Raw genomic sequence first — 19,698 nt, forward strand, 5'->3', positions numbered from 1 at the left:
TCATATGATTCAGGATGGCGCCTTGGACAACAAGGTGATCGAAAAGTGTACATACAAGTTTTATTATTCATCTATGTAATTGCAAAAATAAATATCAGATATTGAAACCGTTCAATAGTAAAGAGATATTGTAGAGTTTGAGCGAATGAAATAGCAAACCTAAGACGCTATATGTTTGTATCTCTCAGATACACCCTTCCTAAAACGCGGGGGCCTACTATCTTTGTCTGTCATTTTTGTACTCTCGGGCTGTTTTGTTGACTGCACAAATACTATCTCTTCCACATTGTTGCCTTCTTCATCAACCAGTTCACCCTTAAGTGTTCTTCTCACTAAAAGACAGATATACAGCCTGTGCACCAGTAGAGAGGGCAATTGCTTTGGAAGAAAGGGGGTTAATTATTCTTGAAGAAATTGAAGCCACCTACACATAATTGGAAACCCCACACAGAATCATGCATCAGGAAAACCTGACTAACAGCTGTTGACACTTGGAAACCAGTAAGAACATGTCAGCTTCAATATGCGATTCGACGAGTTGTATGGAAAGTAGGGGTATGTTACGCACAAACTGTTATATGATGGTACATGGGCTACCAAGTAAAAGCCATGCAGACAGACTGGTTGGCTTAGTCACAAAGTGACATTACAGACTACTCAAGCGCATAATCGCAGGGTACACAGTTTACCATTTCATCTATTCTGGTTGAGCATTGAACCTCCCTATAATTGGGCAAGAAAAAGTAAGATAAGTTAGTCGCCAACGAGAATAAAATGTTAAAACAACAGAACTATAAAACTAGAACAGCAAATTAATATAAAGCTAAGGCAAATAACAATGTAATTTTTGTTAGCTCTCCAATAACAAGTCTCAGTTGTTTCACAACAAAATAATAAACAGGCAAAACAAAGCGGCAACGATAGCGAAAGCTACCTTATATCACGATGAGTCTTGACAGCTGCAGGTAGTGCGGCTGTCATGTGGACATGGCCCTATAGCAAATATCGGACGAGTGCACATACACACACTGCTGACTGGACAGAAAACTGACCAATCAGTAACTGCACATACCAAGTACTCACACAACATGTACAGAGAATGCCTTAGCAATCGGTCATGCCTTGTGATACACATGAGCAACTCATGCAACTCACCTTGTACGACCTCGAACTGTCAAAATGCAGTGGCAGCCGATGAGTAGTGAGTGTAATAACCATGTATCACCTTGCCTAGCTCAATCTTTTACAGTTAACATGCCAGTAATTTAGAGTTCGCCATGTTTAGAGTTGGCCATGTTTAGAGTTGGCCATGTTTAGAGTTGGCCATGTTTAGAGTTCGCAAATTCTGATTTAAATCAGCTTTTAATTGACGCCTTGGCCGCTGGCTTTGCATGATGCATACATTATTTCATTGTTGTGCAGTTTTGTCAAAATGGCATAGTATAGGCTTAGCTTGGTTTAAATGAGCAGCTTTTTGAAATAGGTCTTATAAGATTACAGGTGTCACGTCGTAGCACCTCTTCATCACCATGTGTTCATTAAGCGGTTAATCTCTAAGTTTACGTCATCTGCGAGATGTAAATGGGCAAAAATTCACAATTCTATGAATTTTGTTACTAGCAAATTATTACGAATGTTTCATGCTTGCCGATGATGTGCAAGACAATGTCATTCAAGCTATTCCATTTTAAGCATTTTCCGCACTTCGGTCATTGCTGTTTTGGTTTAAGCAGTTCCGAATGCGCTGCTTTGACCTCCGGTATCAAAATTCCTACTTGTTTTGACAACGCGCTCGCGTAAATCTGCAGCATGCGAATTTCCATTAAAACACAGTAACTTATCGCACAGTAACTCAATGTATGCATAACTCCAAATCCGCGTAATGAAAACAGTGATAATTCATCAGCAGCATGAACAATGTAGTTATTTGGCCACCACTATGATAGCGGTTACAAGCAAACACTAAGCAATATTGAAGTGCATGAAAAGCTACTCACATGACTTGCGGTGTCGATACTGAGACCGCTTCCTCTCGCCTCTCATCCGTGGGCCAGCGGTAGCGGCTGACCTGAATGCTGACTCTAATAGCTCATCTCCAGTGTCCTCTGCCTCTGTTCCACTCGGCATATTTAGGCTACTACGTTTTGCAACATTGAGGTGAGCATTTTCTGCAACAATTATTGGTACATATAGACAAACGATTTACCTAGAGAGTGGCTTATGGCATAAGAAACAAATGCTTCGCAAGAATATTATGATACCGAAAAGCTGCCGACCTTTTTTCTTTCTCGGCAGCGTTTCTGATGTTTTTCCATTAGAGAGAAGACTAGTGAGCATCTGTTCCTCTTGGTTAACTTCTTTTGTGCTTTTACCAAAGTTGTTCGTCTGAAGTGAGAAAAAGATTCTTGTGAACAGAAAAAAACTATTTTAGCAAAGAGTTATACTGGCATTAAAGTGTATTTGCGAGGTATAAAAATTCATTGCAATCTCTCATTTACCGAAACCAGAGTTTTTCTTGGAAACTAGAATAGCTAGTAGCATGCAAAGTGAGATTTGGAACAAAAACTCTTACATCAACAATCAGCTTTCCTCGTGTTTTCTTTCGCTCTTTGTAAGATTTCTTCTTTGCATGCTGTGTAAGGACCTTCTCTCGCGTCGTCCTGTACTCCAGAGCAAACTCACTAACATTCTTGCAAAAAGTATGTACTTTTGTTTCCTTACAATCTGTGGCACCAATACCCAGAAACAAAAGCAGTTTATAAAACCTAAAAAGCCAACAACAACATTAGCATATCATATCGAGCATAACTATTTATATAACTAACAAAATTAGTGACAATAAGCAATCATTCTGTAAGGCTACATTCTACCTAATGCACTAGGTTATTAATGACTGATCCAATATCTGTATCCCCCGATACCTGTAACACCCATTACTTGTTCGACCTAAAGCCTGTCGAACCAAACGCCCATTACCTGGAATGCACGATGCCTTTAACACCTGATGCCTAAAACCAGTAACACCCATTTTCTGTTTGGCATAATACCTGTAATACTCAATACATGTACCTGTAACACCCAATGCATGTACCTGTAACACTCAATACATATACCTGTAACACTCAATACATGTACCTGTAACACCCAATATATGTACCTGTCATACCTAATACCTGTAATGTCAAATGCTATTAATGACTAACCAGATAACGCTTTAAATGCATAATTCTTGTAACATCTATTGATGCAACATCTAATGCCTGCAAAACCTGCAGCACCTGATGCCTTTAACTCCTACTAAATACCTGTGAATCACACGCTGGTGCACTATTTTAAGTATCACAATTCTCTCCGCACAGTCTGACAAAAATTCAGACAGCTTGACTTTGAGATTATTAGATGAGTAAGTTTCATGCTTGGCTACGAGTCGCAGATTGTCCATTGCCTTGCGACATTCCTCTTCCAGCTTCTTCAATTTATCTTTCAACTCATCCCAATCCACCTGATAAATATATCCATAGCAGCTGTGAAAGTGTTAAAAGCTAGTCAACTGAAACCCTCAAGCGCACTACCACTCACAACCGGTAATCTGGCAACCTATGATCGGAGCTCTCAAAATATGTTCTTATTACATCATCTACAGTGATTAGGGTTTAATGAAATTTGGAAGTCAGAGAAATTTGTTCCCTAACATTTTACCACCAAACACAAACAATGAAACTTACAATACAACGGACCTCATAACGCGTGATACAAAACACCATAGGGAAACGACCAAAATCAAACCAAACAGCATAATATAATTGTTTACAATAGATGCTAGATACAACACAAAAACATAATTTTACCTTTGCACAGCGAGCAATGGCGCTGATTTCTGAATACAAATCTGTGCTGTCGGTGTAGAGCTCACTAACGGTGACACAAAGGTGGTGAAGAAGAGAATGCTTGTGTACAGTGTCCTTGACCTCAGGTACTTTAGATAAGTAGTCAATATGAAACCCAGAAGCCTAAAGGTAAATATTTTAACATGCATCTACTCATAAAAAACAATATTAATGGATACTTCATGATGAAACGCATCTCTAAAATATGTGATTAGGAACATTAGAAAGACCTTCCAAATCATAAAATTGAGAAGAATTTACAGCAGACAACTTTGCAGATTTGAATTAGATATGACCAAAATTCCATGTGTAAATGACAAGCAACAATGAGCCTGTCTGCACCAACAAAAATAATCAACAACCAAGTTGTGATGTGTTGAAACACTTGATCATCATCGCCAATTAACCGATAACAGAAAAGTTTTCATGATGACATTTTCCATTTAAGAATGTCACCATTGATCATTTCCTTTATGCATATACTGAAAGAAGTTTTGAAAGAAAACAAAAACGCTGTGTATCCTGTGATATTTTTATTGGCTGACCCAAAATGAGTTCTAAATATTTTATCTCTTGAATAAACAGAGGAGTCAAAAACTAACCTTAACTGAGAATTTCGCTAGACATTCGACTGAAAAATCATTCGTTGCCATCAGCTAGTTAAAGCATATCTTCAAGTACAACTTTATCAAAACAATTTTACAATATTTACTAGATGGGAGACTCACGTTAGCACCATTCAAGAAGTTACCAATCGAAAGTAACACAGAGAGTATATATTTGAAGGTCTTTGACTCATGCAGGGCAACAATCCCTTCCTTCAGGTCGGACAGGGGCTCAGCGATCTCCTGCAACAAATGATACTTTTGCTGAAAAACTAAGCTAACGCAGCAAGCCGCCGATGGCACCTCCACTCGATGTTACCACAGTTCATAGCTAAGGTTATGTTGGTATCTACTAGATCCGTTTTATCCCATTTGATTCAACAATCTTTGCTGTAGGGATATCATCTGATAAGTTGGAAAATCCGGCGATCAAAATGAGGTGGGACCTAGCCTGATGAAGGCTACTTGAAGTTAGCTCCCTAGAAACACTTATGAAAGGCTGACTAACGGAGCAGTATGGTCCAAATTGGCATTACCAAACATTGCTAGAGTTACTATATGAGGCCAATGAATCCTACCAATGCTTATCTCATGGTGCTGTATATACATTGTATATAAAATATTGTACACTAGATGAATGCATGGGTAATAAAAAATAAAAAAAGCTTTTGCACAGAAAATCAACATTTATTTACCATCTAACTTTTAAATGAAGGGGTTTGTTGATTTCTGTGTGCTATAAGTTTAATCCAGTGTATGCTATATATATATGTACATGCATTTATAGCATTTTGGAAAGGTCTGAGCACATACTTTCTTCTAGTGAATATCTTTTTGTAAATCACTTCAAGCGTAAAAAAAGTGCAATAAGTATGGGCAAAAATATTCTATTGTAGTACAAGTAGGCTACGTGGCATAGTGGTTAGCTTGCATATCTGCAGAACTGGAGGTTCCGAGTTATAATCCAAAGCGAAGAGGATTTTTCCTTCCTATAACTATCGCTTCAACTGGACACACAAATGACAGACCAACAAACAGACAAATACTGTGATTTATATATGCTAGGGGAATTGCTGGCGTTGCACTGGTATTAAAAATCAGCTTATAAACAATGAGAGGTAATGTAGTTGCCTACCACTTGCTATTAGCCTGGCATACTGCCAATGGCTAATTTTAGTAAGCTTACTAATGAGAGCTAACTACTTGCTCTCAAGACATAATAAGAATAAAATTACGTAACGCCGTAATGGAGATCGGTAGTGTATTTTCACCCACATAGCGACATATATTGCCCAATGAATCTATTAATCTCGCATAGCTAAATTGGTAAGAAATTTGCTTGGCGAACGGAATCAAACCTCTGCGATATGGATTCTTCATTCCAATATTTTATTACCTTAGATATAGCTGAGCATACTGAACTACGCACAGATACAGACTTTGAGATCTATATATAGATAGACTTCCTAATGAAATGATATGGTGAGTTATTTTTCACAACAGCTTGCTATTGTGCTGACAGCTAAGAAATTTATCTATATGAAACTATTTCGAAAGGTATTAATAATACCTTTCGAAATAATTAATCCTGCACTTATTATTTCGAAAAAAAATTTTAACAGATGAAAACTGTACTCAGCTCTACCATAATTAGTAAATGACCTGAGAACAATAAGCAATCACTTCAAGCAAATTTCAATATTTTTAAAACAGTATCAATACCACGAAACACACTCTCTGAATACATTGGGGCTAGCAGAAAGAAAAAACAGCCAGCATGATTACATACCAAAAAACTTGGTAAACAAATCTATGATTTGTCCTGCATAAAAGATCACAAACCTTTTCATTGGTATCGTAGTCAAGTTTGAAGGCCCAGAGCTGAAGTCGAGCCTCGAGTTCACTGATAGATGACATAGTTAGGAGCAGTTGCTCAGCGTTCCCCAAAGGTATGTCAGGATTCTGGACTTGGGCATCTAAAATCTTTTGCCTCTCTTCATCGGTCGGCACCATCGTTGTGAGTAGTTTCTAAAATTATACAACTTTATCAGAATTTGGAATATGATGTCTTTCCGTCTAAAAACAATTAAATAAATAATATATAAATTGATAAGTTTCATAGCAAGTGCCAGTCACATACATGTATGTATTTAGAGATCCAACCAGAACCATTTCTAACCAAAGGTATATCCCACATTATGGTTGCGATTGAGATCGACTGCTTATTATAATTGAAAGGAGTAGGTCCAGTATACATAAAACGCAAAAGTAACATTAACAAAAGACTCACACCTCATGTTTGACACAGGTCAACAAGTTTATAATCTTCAACAAGACTAGGAGCACAAACACGATAATTCATGCCTAATCGTTCTTGTTGCATTCTTACCTGCAGCATATTTGTTTATGCTACACACCTGCGTTATTTCTCATTCTCTAAATGCAAAACCATTGGCATTTACAAAGTTTTAAAGCTCATTTTAAATTGATAATAGCTTTTACCCTCCTTTTACCCTCCGAACCTTTTCCTAGCCGAACTTGGCAAGGAATCCAGAATTTAACAGGCTTCTGCAGAAGAAACTTTCTCCTCCCTTTACACGACTATTAATCTTACAGATGTTAAGGACTACAGTTCTTGTTCCAACATATGAAAGAGCCACTGGTGCAAAGGTTTTTTCATGCAGACTAAAGCAAAATGTCGACAGAGCCCGCAGGCAGCTTTATGTTAAGCGAAAAAAAAGCCCAAAAATATACTGATGAAGGACATTTTATAAGAATAAAAATCTTGCTGAATAATAATACATTTAGTTATAATCAAACCTTATTGTAGTACACTATTTTACAACAAAAGCAGGGGAGCAGAATAAACGTATTTCGCAGACAGCCGGCAAAAAGGTCAAATCTGAAGGTCACTTGCAGGGCTGGCAATGTCCATGACCAGCATGGACACATTTAAACTGGCAGTTGTTAAAAGTAGACACAAGCACTGTTATACTATACCACGTTGGGCCGGGCCTTCTGAAATCCAAATCCTTGCATGATGAACATCAATTTGTAGCAGCCACTGACAATTCCTTTCATTGCTTTGCAGTTTCAGTCAGAAACATTAGTTATATATGCAAGAGCGTTAATATTTGAGAAACCATGAAACTTGTCAACATATGTTAATAACTACAACTGTCTATTTGAAATAAAACCTGCAAAAGACTCACTATTAAAATTATTTATCTACAACCCAAACAAAACAGCCTGTCCTAGCTAAATTTTGAGATACATACAATAAATAATAAATATACAACATGGACCAATATCTGTATCCAAGCTATAAAGAAGCAATTATTGATAGCTTTTAAAGCTAGCAATTCCTGATGGCTATTAAAAGCCATCAAGAATTGCTAGCTTAAAAAAGTAACCAGTCTCTAATTGTTGCGATTATAAGCACAACTTGTTGTTTCAATCTATCCTATTTATTTTTTGCAACTTTTTTTACCATTGATATAATCTCTAAGAAAAAATATTTTTCATAATGCACCATTAAAACATTATTTAAACAAAATAAATGTGACAACAAGTTTGACACTATGAAAGGGACTTTCTGAATAACTCTGATGTATTTCGCCAATGAGTTAAATGTAACGGCAATGGTATTATTAAGTGCGACAGCAGGATGGAAAACTAAGCGATTATGATGTACATATTATAATAACAAAGCAACGCAATCGAGCAAAATTGTCAATTCCTCAAATTAAGAACACATTGATGCTTGATACTATAACAAAATAAAAAAATTTCCAACTTGTGGGTTTCCAGTCAAAACTTTCCAGTTGGTGTTTGATATTATAACAACTGAAACCTGTCCAGCTTGGCCATTTCCATTCAATATATTAAAGTAAGCCAACTAAAGTTACTAGTAAAAACAAAGATTTAAAGACATTTTAAACATCTCACTAAAATGATTAGCCAAGAAAAGTAATGATGCATCACATCGCTCACCTCAATTCCTTCTCTGTTGATGATCGTGCTGTCCATCTTGAGAATAGCTGCCTTGATGGTCCGAGCAGGAGGCAGTTTCGTTAGGCCGATATTTATAGCGTTGGAGCGCTTTGAGTCGAGCACCGTTATTATCTTCTTCGATCCGTCCGTTTGTTTCTAAAAACAATCTCGACTTATCGGTGCCACTTCCTCTTGTAAACAGCGCAGGCAATAAGACCAAACCAAAAAGTCACAGAGGCTACTAATATATCTTTAGGTTGTTTATAAAAAAATGTTATTTTAAAGTTACTTGGAGCACTTTTCTAGTGACTGACCAACTTATATGCGAGGATTTACGGCATGTACCTTGAGGAAAATTACATGTAGACAGTCATGATATGCATTCCACTTGCACGGAATGTTGAATGAACAAATAAACAAGCTGCAGTGCAATAAGTAAGCTGTAACAGGAGTCTACTCACCTCGTCCTAGATAGGCATAAGGGAATCCATGCAACGAGCAGACAATGCCGTAACCATGCAAATATAAAAGAGAACATATGAGCAAACAGGGATATTCACTGCAATTCCATGCTCCAAGCATATCCTTAGGACTTGTCAGTCCTTTGAAAAACTATTCACAAGCATAATTCCGTGCTGTCAAAGATCATATACGGCTCAAATTTATTGCTTAGTAAGGGGCATCATATTGTAGATACATTCAGTTAAGAAAGTGACGGCGGCGGATATTACACTGTTGTTAACCAGTCTAGCTATGTAACACTATAGATTTGCAAAGGCTGCCACCCTCTTCTACGTTTTTGAAGATTTTAGCCTTTAGTTTTTAATTCAAAATATTCACAACATAAAATTGTGTTATATTAAACTGATATAAAAGGTCCAACAGCTGGTAAAACAAGCGGGTGTCAATGCAAACCAAATAGTGCTTGTAACTGTTGAAGAATTTGTTAAATTACTGATTACGTGTGGTCAAATGGCCTTCAAAAAACCTGTCCTTCGAAAAAGAAACTTGATTGAAAAGATCCAAAAGTAAATCGTCATAATTTTGCTTCTCTCTGTTCAACTTGAAATCCGGCAAAAAAAATCTTCGAAGCATGGAAACACAGTGATTGTTATAACAGATATGGGCGAGCAAGCACCTATCCAGAGAGCTATTATCAAAAGAGGCAGCACCTATCCAGAAAGCTATTATCAAAAGAGGCAGCACCTATCCAGAAAACTATTATCAAGAGAGGCAGCACCTATCCAGAGAGCTATTATCAAGAGAGGCAGCACCTATCCAGAAAGCTATTATCAAGAGAGGCAGCACCTATCCAGAGAGCTATTATCAAAAGAGGCAGCAGCTATCCAGATAGCTATTATCAAGCAAGGCAGCACTTATAGCGATAACAGGCAGTCAGCAATTGCCACCTCAACAGCATGCATATTGACAAATGGTGATGTTACGATTAAACCTTCTGAGGAACGATAGCCTACCTTAGCTTTTTGGTCCACAACTCTTGTTTCGAATAAATGCTCAAACTTTTGAGCATCTATAGCAGTCGATTTACATTTCTGCCAAATAGTTCCTTTGTTTTTGATGTCAGCAGTTGGGTTTGGTATGACCACTTTATCCCTCACTTCCTTCCAGTGAAGCCTTATCGTCTTCCTCGGTTTGCTACCTGCACTGCCATTGTCTGTCTTCTTCAACCCAGTCTTGGGAGGAAGCGTTGCACCAGGAGGTGGCGGTGCCATCATACTGGGCGGTGGAGGAACTCCCCCAGGAAAAGGTGGCGGCGGCATAGGTGGGCCTCCAATAGGAGGTGGCATCGGAGGGCCGCCCATCGGAGGAGGCGGTGCTTGACCGGTAAACTGTATGGGAGCCTCTTGCAAAACATTCACATCATCAATATCCTTGAGATCAGTAAAATCCAAGTCATTAATTTTCAGAGCCCTTTTCTTGGCAGCCCGTTCTATTCCCTCCCATCGACTGTCCGGGTCAGGTTGTGATGGAATACTCGTTGAACTGACCGCGACAGGAAGTTTGGGAGTTAACATAGTCCTGCTGACTTGGTTGTTAGCCAGCTTGTCTCTCAACTCGGTCACATTTTTATTTCCTGTGACCAGTTGTCCATTTTGACTGGTGACGGAGAGAACTGGTTCCTTATCAGCAACTAAAGAGCTCCTTGCATCCAGTTTACCTGGTTTAACCACAGACGACTCGTGGTCCACGCCGAGTGCGGCGGGCTCATTGAGCTTATCGATTCTTGTCGAGAGATCCTCTGTAACTTGGGGTTGCTCTTTAGGAGTCGGCAAATCTTTCAGTTCATCCGCCGACTGTTTTGTCATTTTATAAAGCATCCAGCGGCGGTTGTTAGACATGACACCAGGGGTTGTTGGAGACTTCATGTCCAGTTCCTTTTTCTCACTTCTATCACTCCGCCATGAGTTATAGCCTGAGTCGCGACTGCTAAAAATGAGCCAAGAAATGAAGGTTGCATACTCAACTAAAAGGTAGGTTGAAATATATCTTAGGGCTAAGAAAGATTATGCATGTACTCGACTCCACCACTCACCCTTGCTCATCATTGGCCAGTTTTTTATTGAGATGCCTTTCATCTGCAAAACATACAAGAAGTATTGTATTATGGCGTTTAGCTTTGAGGCACTTAATTTCAAATCTATGTACCGGCAGCGCACAAGCCGTACATTCACTGAGAATCTATGTCAGCAGCATTCAATCTTATCACAAGTAAAATACTCAGTGTCCACCGATGCTTTATGAACTTACGCTAGCCCAGTTCTAAATCGTGCCAAAAAAAACAGTATGCAGATTTAGCTGACTAAAGTTTCCTGATTTGCTATTGTAAAACTATAAAAGTTCAAAACCTCTCGTAACAGTTTCTAGTTAATTAACCGTAGGTCTTGCTAAAGGGAATCTTATTTCTGAAGATAATCATTCATTAAATTTGTAATTATTTATTAAACACCCACTTTTCAATACTGCCCACTGGACCATTTGAGAACTGGGCCATTGGAACTGAAAACTGTGAAAACCGGGACAGCCCATTAGCCAATGAGACAAATAATATGAGAATCGATATAGCGCACACGCATTACATTACAAGGCAAATAGAATTAATGCATGCAAAAACAAATGAGTCCCTTATACGTGTAAAAGTTGTTTCAGATTTAGAAAGATGCAACAAGCGAGGCTAAGAGCCAGTAGAAGCTAACCAACGGGATGTTATTAGTTGATGAGATATTTTACAGTGTGTATAGTCATCCAACCTTAGCGGGTTAAAAACCAAAGAAACCAAGCAAAGAGTTTTTATAACCAAATAGCCATTTGATGGAAGCCTGCAAAGAAGGAAATATTAAGAAAGCTGAAGAAATGTTCGGAAGGGTTCTGACCAGATTGGCTTGATGCGGGTAATGCATGCACATGCTGCTCTAAGAGTGAAGGGTCAGGTCGATATCTGCGTGCAGTTGGGTCAGGAAGATTAGCGTGAACAAGCTGCTGGTCAGGGAGGGTGGGCTGAGCAGAGCCCGCTGACAATAAAATAAGCAACAGGGTCAAGTAAATAAAAGTTGTAAGAGTTGTTTCCCTACAAGATTGCCAACACTTCCATTTTGTCTTGGATTATGAATGGATGAACAATTTTTCATCATTTTTCATAAAGATCATTTTTCCATTGTAATCTTATGAGATTTACGTATAGCAATATACAGTGCACCCCGCCATATGACATTAATTCGTTCTGGTGCTGGCATCGTAAGACAAAAATGTCGTATAGATAGGTATAGAAAACTATAGTAATCATTTAATGCAAACATCCCTTGGTAAAAATCATCTCAGTTTTATATGCATGCTGTAACTATAGTTAACTTTTAGTTAACCTACCGGTAGTAACTTTAGCTTCATTGCAATGGTAATCATTTTCTTTTTTCCTTTATCATGTCGTTATCGAACATAAGACCCATGGCTAACGAATTAAAGTTATAAATGTAGCTATATAGTTATATATCTATAATCAATTAAATTTCATAGTAAATAAACTTTATTTTTGCTTTTTTTTCACCAATTTCCGTTTCACTCATGCAATATCAAGCATTTAAGAAACACGAAGAATGCTGAACTGAGAGGGAAAGCGATCACTGTATCTCCTTCATGTGTTGTGGGAGGGATTTCAGGGAAAGCTTATCGGCATCTTTGTTATTCCGACATATTCAGCACACCGACTGCTAAATTTGAATTTCGAAAGAAATTTCTGCTGCTACCGTATAGCGAAAAAAATGTTGTATGGCGGGGGCAAAAAAACATCGTGTTTCACATCGTAAGACAAAAAAAACCTGACAGGGACTTTGAAATCCGGCGGTGCACTGTACTAGTTCGTAGTATTTCAAACTGTAGTTGGTGGAGCTTTTTTGATGCTATATATACAGAAAATCGAATCACTCAATGATCTACTAAAGTTGGTTACGTTTAGGCAGCCCAAATAACTCGTCATCTATTTTTCTGGTCACTGTGTTGGCAGCCTTGCACAAACCATAATTGATACGTGGTTGTTGAATGTCATAACATGAACTTCCACCATAACAATGAACAGGTGACAAACCTATAAGAGGTGACAAACCTATAACAGGCGCCCTGTCATCTGGCTCATGCAGCGAACCTTCAGCTGCAAGAGTTGACAGAGTTTATAGCACACAGAGTTGTTAGTATGCTTAACATTTACAGATAGACTAAAGAGTGGGCAGTACTTAGGTCTTCGCTATGAAGGTACTGAATGACAATATTCCATACTACATTGTGACCGCACACGAATTACTCTTTACAAGCTTCAGTATTTACGATCAATGTAGCCAAATATTTTTTCTTTCGCTGTATTTTCCAACAATGTGTAAAAAATTTATAACGGCCGTGTACTACAGACTCATTGTTAGACTGCCCAAATGTCTTTAATGGTCACTGGGAGTACAGGGTTACTAAAAAAAATCTATCAGACAGTTTTCATGGCGAGGTACCAGAGTCAGCCATTAAAACAGCTATGGCATCCGATCAACAAGGTCACCTACTAAACACAGCAGAATGTGATTTGTAGAATAATGTCAATAAACCTATGAAAAAGGTTATTCGTCTCTTCTGGGTTTTTAACATCCAGAAATTTTGAACTTCTTAAATAATGGCTACTCACATTTAGAAATTGCAACTAACGCGCAAAAACTAACATAAAAACTATAAAAATATTGGTGTAAAATCATGAAGAAAGAATATATGGACACTAAGATATTGGCCAACAAATTATGACTACTCATCAGTAGAAGCCATAGTGAGAGCTGGGCATGCAGACGCTAGAGTGAGGCCAAGCTTACAAGTGTAGTAGATCAAACGATATAAACTTACATACAGACAGAGGTTTACCACTCTCTACTGGCTGAACCTCTCCATTCTCCACAGTCATCTGTGTAGCTCCCTTCCTAGAACTATAAGCTCGTCCTGGCCTCGACTTTTGCCGCCCCTCCTCTCCTTCCTTCTCTTTCATGGCTCTACGCACAACAATGAAATAGCCATGAATCCCCTTTATGGGAAGTAGCAATATCACAGACGCCCGGTGGAACAAGACATGAAAAGTGCGAAATCACTTAGCGAATTTTGATTAGCTATTAACACACAAGCAGCTAACATCGATATATTATAAATACTTTTTAAACATTCGAGAGTTGACTTACGCCCGTTGAGCTCGCCGTTTTTCTAGATAAGACATGGGTTCTGCTGGAGACGATTCTTTGGATTCAAACGCGTCAGTCTTGATCTTTCCCGGGGTCGGCTTGGAAGGCTCTTCTTCAATGACTGATGGCTTCCTTAAAGTGACGGGAGATGAACTTGACTCTTTACCTCCCTTTGACCTTCTACTTTTCCGTGTATCGCCTTCACTTTTAAGCCTTGGAGCTTTTCTAACAAAAACCACTTACAGTGACAAATTACTAGCGTAGACAGCCTCATTGCTTACTCATTATAGCATGTGAAGATGAGTTTATATCTGGTTTGAATATGTTTCTGCCAATTGAAGAAATCCTAATATCTAGTGTCATAGAATCTGACCTCTGTGGTACCTTCGTATGATGTTCATATGTAAAACATGTTAAACAAACAAGAGCCCAAATCACTCTACTGAAATACTAAAACCTTGCTGCACAGATGTGTCTATCAATTGAAGATTAAATTAAACATATATTATGAAATATAGAGTCAAGCCATAAAATAATAACAAATAGCAGCAAAAGTTGGATTAGAGAACTTTGAGACAAGGAAGAGTGTATTAGAAACAATATAAACACAGATACGAATATTTCAAGTTTCATGAAAGAACATTCCCAATGCTCTCATTTTGGTTGTTTCAAACTTTCTGAATAGACTTAGCTAAAAAAATAGTTTTGCTAAAATATCGTCTTTGTTTATAAATGTCATAGAGGTTATGAGCTGGTCACAGCCTGAGCAGTCGGAGCGTGAATAGTTTCAGCAATGCTATATGTAACGAGCATTGATGCAATGACAAATTAAATTCATTTCTTGTTTCACTTTTGATATGGAAGCTTTAGAAATCACAAGATGAGATACATAATATAAACAGTAAATTGAACATTCATACACCGCAATTGCAGAATCAAATGCCTTAATTGATATAGAAAAGCATTATTTCTAATGTAATTTAGGGTTTATGGTAAAACCAGCGAAAATATTACGATGAAGTACTATCAACAAGCATACTATCCAGCAACAAACAGCCCATACATCTTTATTAATATGACAATATTGGATGAAGTTTCTCACTTTTATAGACAGTTAACCATCAGCAAGCACTTGTCATCATTCCGAGTTATGGCAGATATCATTTATTTTAACCAAGATCTACCAAATATCCTCATGTAAAAATGGGTACAATTATATTACAGCAATACATAAAACCTGTCACCTCATTAGCTAATTTGTTGATAGAAGATTTTATGATGCCGTTATGAAAAGATCCGGTTTTGTTCCATTATCATTTTAATCCAATCATCAAGTCAGTATTTCGATTACTTGAAACCAATGGTCAAATTGAGATCAGTTGATTTGAACTTACAAAGCTACAACTACATTAACCACTAGTACGTTAACGCAACATTTTTGTTTACGGTAAAGGTTGGTCCATGTGTATGTTTTTGTTTGAGTTTTTGGAGTCACTTTCTCTTGCAGCACTCTACGCCATTTGTAGGATACAATTGTTGTCAATGGGGTCAACATATAGAATTATCTCCTTTCATGTTTACATTTTACTTTGACCAATCAGAAGTTTGCCACAAGTTTTTTCATATCATTCCCATTTTTAATAATACGCAAAGATCATTACGATTCGCTAACACTAACAACCAAACACAAATATTTTTTAAACAGAAGACAGACAAACAACAAAATACAACATAATCAATGACCTCACCATATCATAATAAAATGTTAAACTTCGCAAGTAGGCCAATCAAATGTAAGCGAATTTTACAATGGCATGCAAATATTATGTAGGTTAAATATCTTCATGCTTTGCGACATTCACAGCTTTACGAAAGGCATCAAAATTTCAAACCATCCTAACAATTGGCAAATAAGAAAACAAATGTAAATCGTAAATAAGAAAAGTATGTGTACTAATAAATTGCAGAAACCTTCACATACAAATTGGACACATCAATAGATACGGTAAGTTTAGATTTACTGCTAAGATCATCTAATAAGATTCTGTGAGCACCTGCAAAAAGGCCAACAACTGACCTGATGTCAGAGGCCTCAACCGCATCTCCATCCTCGGCTTTAAGCGCTGCCTCGTAGAGATTAAGCTGAGATATTAGGTCAAGATCAGCTGAGCTTCTGGCCATGTGCCGGCGAATGATAGCCTCCATCCCCTGCTCCTCTAGATAATCGGTTATGTCATAGAAAGTATCCTGATCAGCTATGCCATTCAGTATCTGTGAAAAACAGCAAAATTAACACTGCAAAAAAGTGAAAAAAATAATAGTAAAAATAGAAACATAAATGATGAAAAAAAGTTTTTTATTAGTGATAGCCCAGTTTCGGAAGAAGGGAGTATCCTAAACAGAGAGATCTTTGGAATAAGAGATAAGAACTAAAATTTTGCATACTGGAGGGTGCGATACAATCCTCAGCAAAAAACACCCAATTGTATCTACAAAATGTGAAAACAGATGAACTACTAATGTCCTCTGTTAAACCCACTTCATCTTCCCACCATGCTAATGCAGCACAGAACATACAACAGTGAAAGAATGAGAGAGATCGATCGTCAAACTACACATATTTAATACAGTGGAGATGAGATGCTGCAAAACAATAGTTTAACTTAGCTTGTTGATTATAGAAGATGACAATCCTTCGTTTTGTTGTCACGTCATGTTATTGTTGTCGGCCATCTTTATAGACAAGTTAAAACACTGTTAAAACACGAAGCTTTTGCAATGAACTTTTGAAAACGATGCTTTTGTTTGCAATTTTTTTATTATAGTACCATAACAACACCAAAAATACTATTAAATAAAAGAATAACGATCGTTTTCTACAAATATGGCGGCTTTTTCATGAACGAGCGCATGTGCAAACGGCTTGATGATGTCCAAAAAACGATGGATACACAAACAGTACCTTGTTGACAAGAGTCATTGCGAATAGACAGAGCTCCGAGTCTCCACCATGCTTTTCATTGAGTATATCAACAACTCCTTGGAAGGGAGGCACTCCTGTAAGGGTGAGACGGTTCAAGTTAAAGACTGAGCACACAACTCCAGAAGACGAGAAGAGAGAATGAAATACGTACTATATAACTCATTAAATTGGCTGCTATGTTTTAGCAAGGTCAACTTTTTCTAATCAAGTAAAACGCATATATTGCAGTTAGTACATAACTTACAACTCTAAGTATAAAAATACGGGAACGAACATACATGTGACTTTCCTAATTACCCATACACATATCTCTGCAAGACAAACATGGCAAAACCAAAGGAGCTAGTGAACTGGATTTAAGCTATTCGAGTCTTATAATAGCACACCCTTTAGTGTTTATACTGTTGTGTTGCTAATATAGCTATATAACCATTTTTGGTGGAGAACTGGTGTGATGTCAACATGAACCACCATACCGAGAGCACATTAGTTTACCTTCAATGGACTAAAAGAAAAAGGTTTTGACTATTGAACTAATCCTAACTGTCATGTTGACAATGCTCTCAGCATGACAACAGAAAGTACAAGAAAAGACAAAAACAGCAAAATAGTAAGTTATGGTGAAAGGACAACATAACTTATTATTTTGTTACAACTACATAAGTTACAACATAACCGTGCAGGCCATCGCAGTTTGAATTTCCAGCAAGCCATTTTTTTGGAATCAACTCCCTAAGTCTATTAAAGGCATAGAGAAGATGGCCAGTCTCAAGAAAGAACTCAGGTTGTATCTTTTTGACATGTGAATAAAACCGATGACAACAAGCCCAACGCCCCGACTAGCTATGCTATTGCATATTATGGGCTTCATCGCTCCTCCAGCTTTTTTCTTTTGCTTAACTAACTTTGTTGATGAAAATAAATCACAAATCACAAAAAAAACAATTATATGCGTAGAGAAATGGATCTTCTGTGTGTACATGTTTTTTGGAACAACATTTTCAATAGTAATTTTCTACTGGTCGATACTAATAACAGCACCTTAGATAACAAATATAAAAGTTATAATAAACTAATGCAAATCAGTTTCTTGTATCTACTTGTTGCTGCCTCTAGCAAACTGCTGCCTCTAGCAAATGATTTCACTCAAACTTTGAAGTAGCTTTGCCAAATTTGTTAGCAAAGAATAAAGAGCAAATGTTGTTTGAAACCCAACCAAAGCTCAACACGAGCTTCCATTGCTGACTGTCGAGTTCATATACCACGCTTTATGGGATAAATCAACATAATTTAAAAGGATTTATTAAATCGAGTCATTTTATGTCAAATCATTTGCAGCGATCAACCATCTAGACTCCCGGTTAAATGGAAATACTGCTAGTAGCGCTTGCAGAGAGGAAGATGCAACACGTATGGATAAAAGGCAGAAGGCAATGATTAGCTATAGGCCTATTTCTCTATCCTACTGCGAGTCAATTAGCATGCTAATGATATGATTCCTATGAAAGGTTTGTCTGTCGCTCCAAGTAATGGCAGCTAGCCGGTAGCCAGGTCAGCGGAGTGTACAAAGTTTCTAACAACTCCCGATGTGCGGAGCGGCTGGGGGTGAGAAGGTTACACAGTGGTCAACACAGGAAGACAGCAGATGAAGTAAGCTTCCCATTAGTGTTGCCGTATAAACCCTGGTTTGTGAAAGGTTTTTTTTAATTTGGCACACGCGCTAAAAACCTTTTAAGAATTTCCTGTTTTCTAATCAAAGTGACTGCTGCAATAACCCAGGCATGAAAGCACAATTTCTAAAATGATCAATTACCTTCTTGAAAAATAACATTAAAGAAAAAAGGCTCGCAAAATGGTAGGCGAAAGCTTACTTTTGTCATTGTCAATCTCTTGTATGCATTCATACAAGCGGTGGCTATTCTTCTCTGTGTACTCGACATAGACCAGGAGCAGCTTGAGCGCTGTCTTCAGTACCAATCGAAACTGTAAATACAACAAGATTCTAGTAAACCAGCTATCGTACTGAACGAGTCTGAATACATCACATACCATCGACAGATTCTAGCAAACCAGCTATCGTACTGAACGAGTCTAAATACATCACATATCATCGACAGATTCTAGCAAACCAGCTATCGTACTGAACGAGTCTAAATACATCACATATCATCGACAGATTCTAGCAAACCAGCTATCGTACTGAACGAGTCTGAATACATCACATATCATCAACAGATTCTAGCAAACCAGCTATCGTACTGAACGAGTCCGAATACATCAGATATCATCGACAGATTCTAGCAAACCAGCTATCGTACTGAACGAGTCTGAATACATCACATATCATCGACAGATTCTAGCAAACCAGCTATCGTACTGAACGAGTCTGAATACATCACATATCATTGATAGATTCTAGCAAACCAGCTATCGTACTGAACGAGTCTGAATACATCACATATCATCGACGGCAACACAAGCTCTTGTAGAAGAATTTACATCTGAACATAAAACACTAA

At 37.8% G+C, this 19,698-nt stretch overlaps 1 protein-coding gene across 1 annotated transcript in view; it reads right to left on the minus strand.

Annotated features, from left to right (window-relative positions):
• Positions 1 to 40: 40 nt before the first annotated feature.
• LOC137385401 (FH1/FH2 domain-containing protein 3-like) overlaps positions 41 to 19,698 on the minus strand; it is a 37,994-nt gene continuing 18,336 nt past the window's right edge. The window contains exons 7-23 of the mRNA XM_068071854.1: positions 19,051 to 19,162; positions 17,159 to 17,253; positions 16,274 to 16,467; positions 14,197 to 14,421; positions 13,871 to 14,013; positions 13,101 to 13,145; positions 11,040 to 11,082; positions 9,961 to 10,933; positions 8,486 to 8,641; positions 6,335 to 6,520; positions 4,616 to 4,735; positions 3,849 to 4,010; positions 3,306 to 3,502; positions 2,573 to 2,765; positions 2,277 to 2,385; positions 1,998 to 2,168; positions 41 to 332 (exon numbers count right to left, since the gene is read on the minus strand). Coding sequence (XP_067927955.1) covers positions 160 to 332; positions 1,998 to 2,168; positions 2,277 to 2,385; positions 2,573 to 2,765; positions 3,306 to 3,502; positions 3,849 to 4,010; positions 4,616 to 4,735; positions 6,335 to 6,520; positions 8,486 to 8,641; positions 9,961 to 10,933; positions 11,040 to 11,082; positions 13,101 to 13,145; positions 13,871 to 14,013; positions 14,197 to 14,421; positions 16,274 to 16,467; positions 17,159 to 17,253; positions 19,051 to 19,162 — 3,297 coding nt within the window. The 3' untranslated portion in view covers positions 41 to 159. The remainder of the gene's footprint in view (positions 333 to 1,997; positions 2,169 to 2,276; positions 2,386 to 2,572; positions 2,766 to 3,305; positions 3,503 to 3,848; positions 4,011 to 4,615; positions 4,736 to 6,334; positions 6,521 to 8,485; positions 8,642 to 9,960; positions 10,934 to 11,039; positions 11,083 to 13,100; positions 13,146 to 13,870; positions 14,014 to 14,196; positions 14,422 to 16,273; positions 16,468 to 17,158; positions 17,254 to 19,050; positions 19,163 to 19,698) is intronic.

This window comes from Watersipora subatra, chromosome 1 (genome assembly GCF_963576615.1).
Source record: "Watersipora subatra chromosome 1, tzWatSuba1.1, whole genome shotgun sequence".
Lineage (NCBI taxonomy): Eukaryota > Metazoa > Bryozoa > Gymnolaemata > Cheilostomatida > Watersiporidae > Watersipora > Watersipora subatra.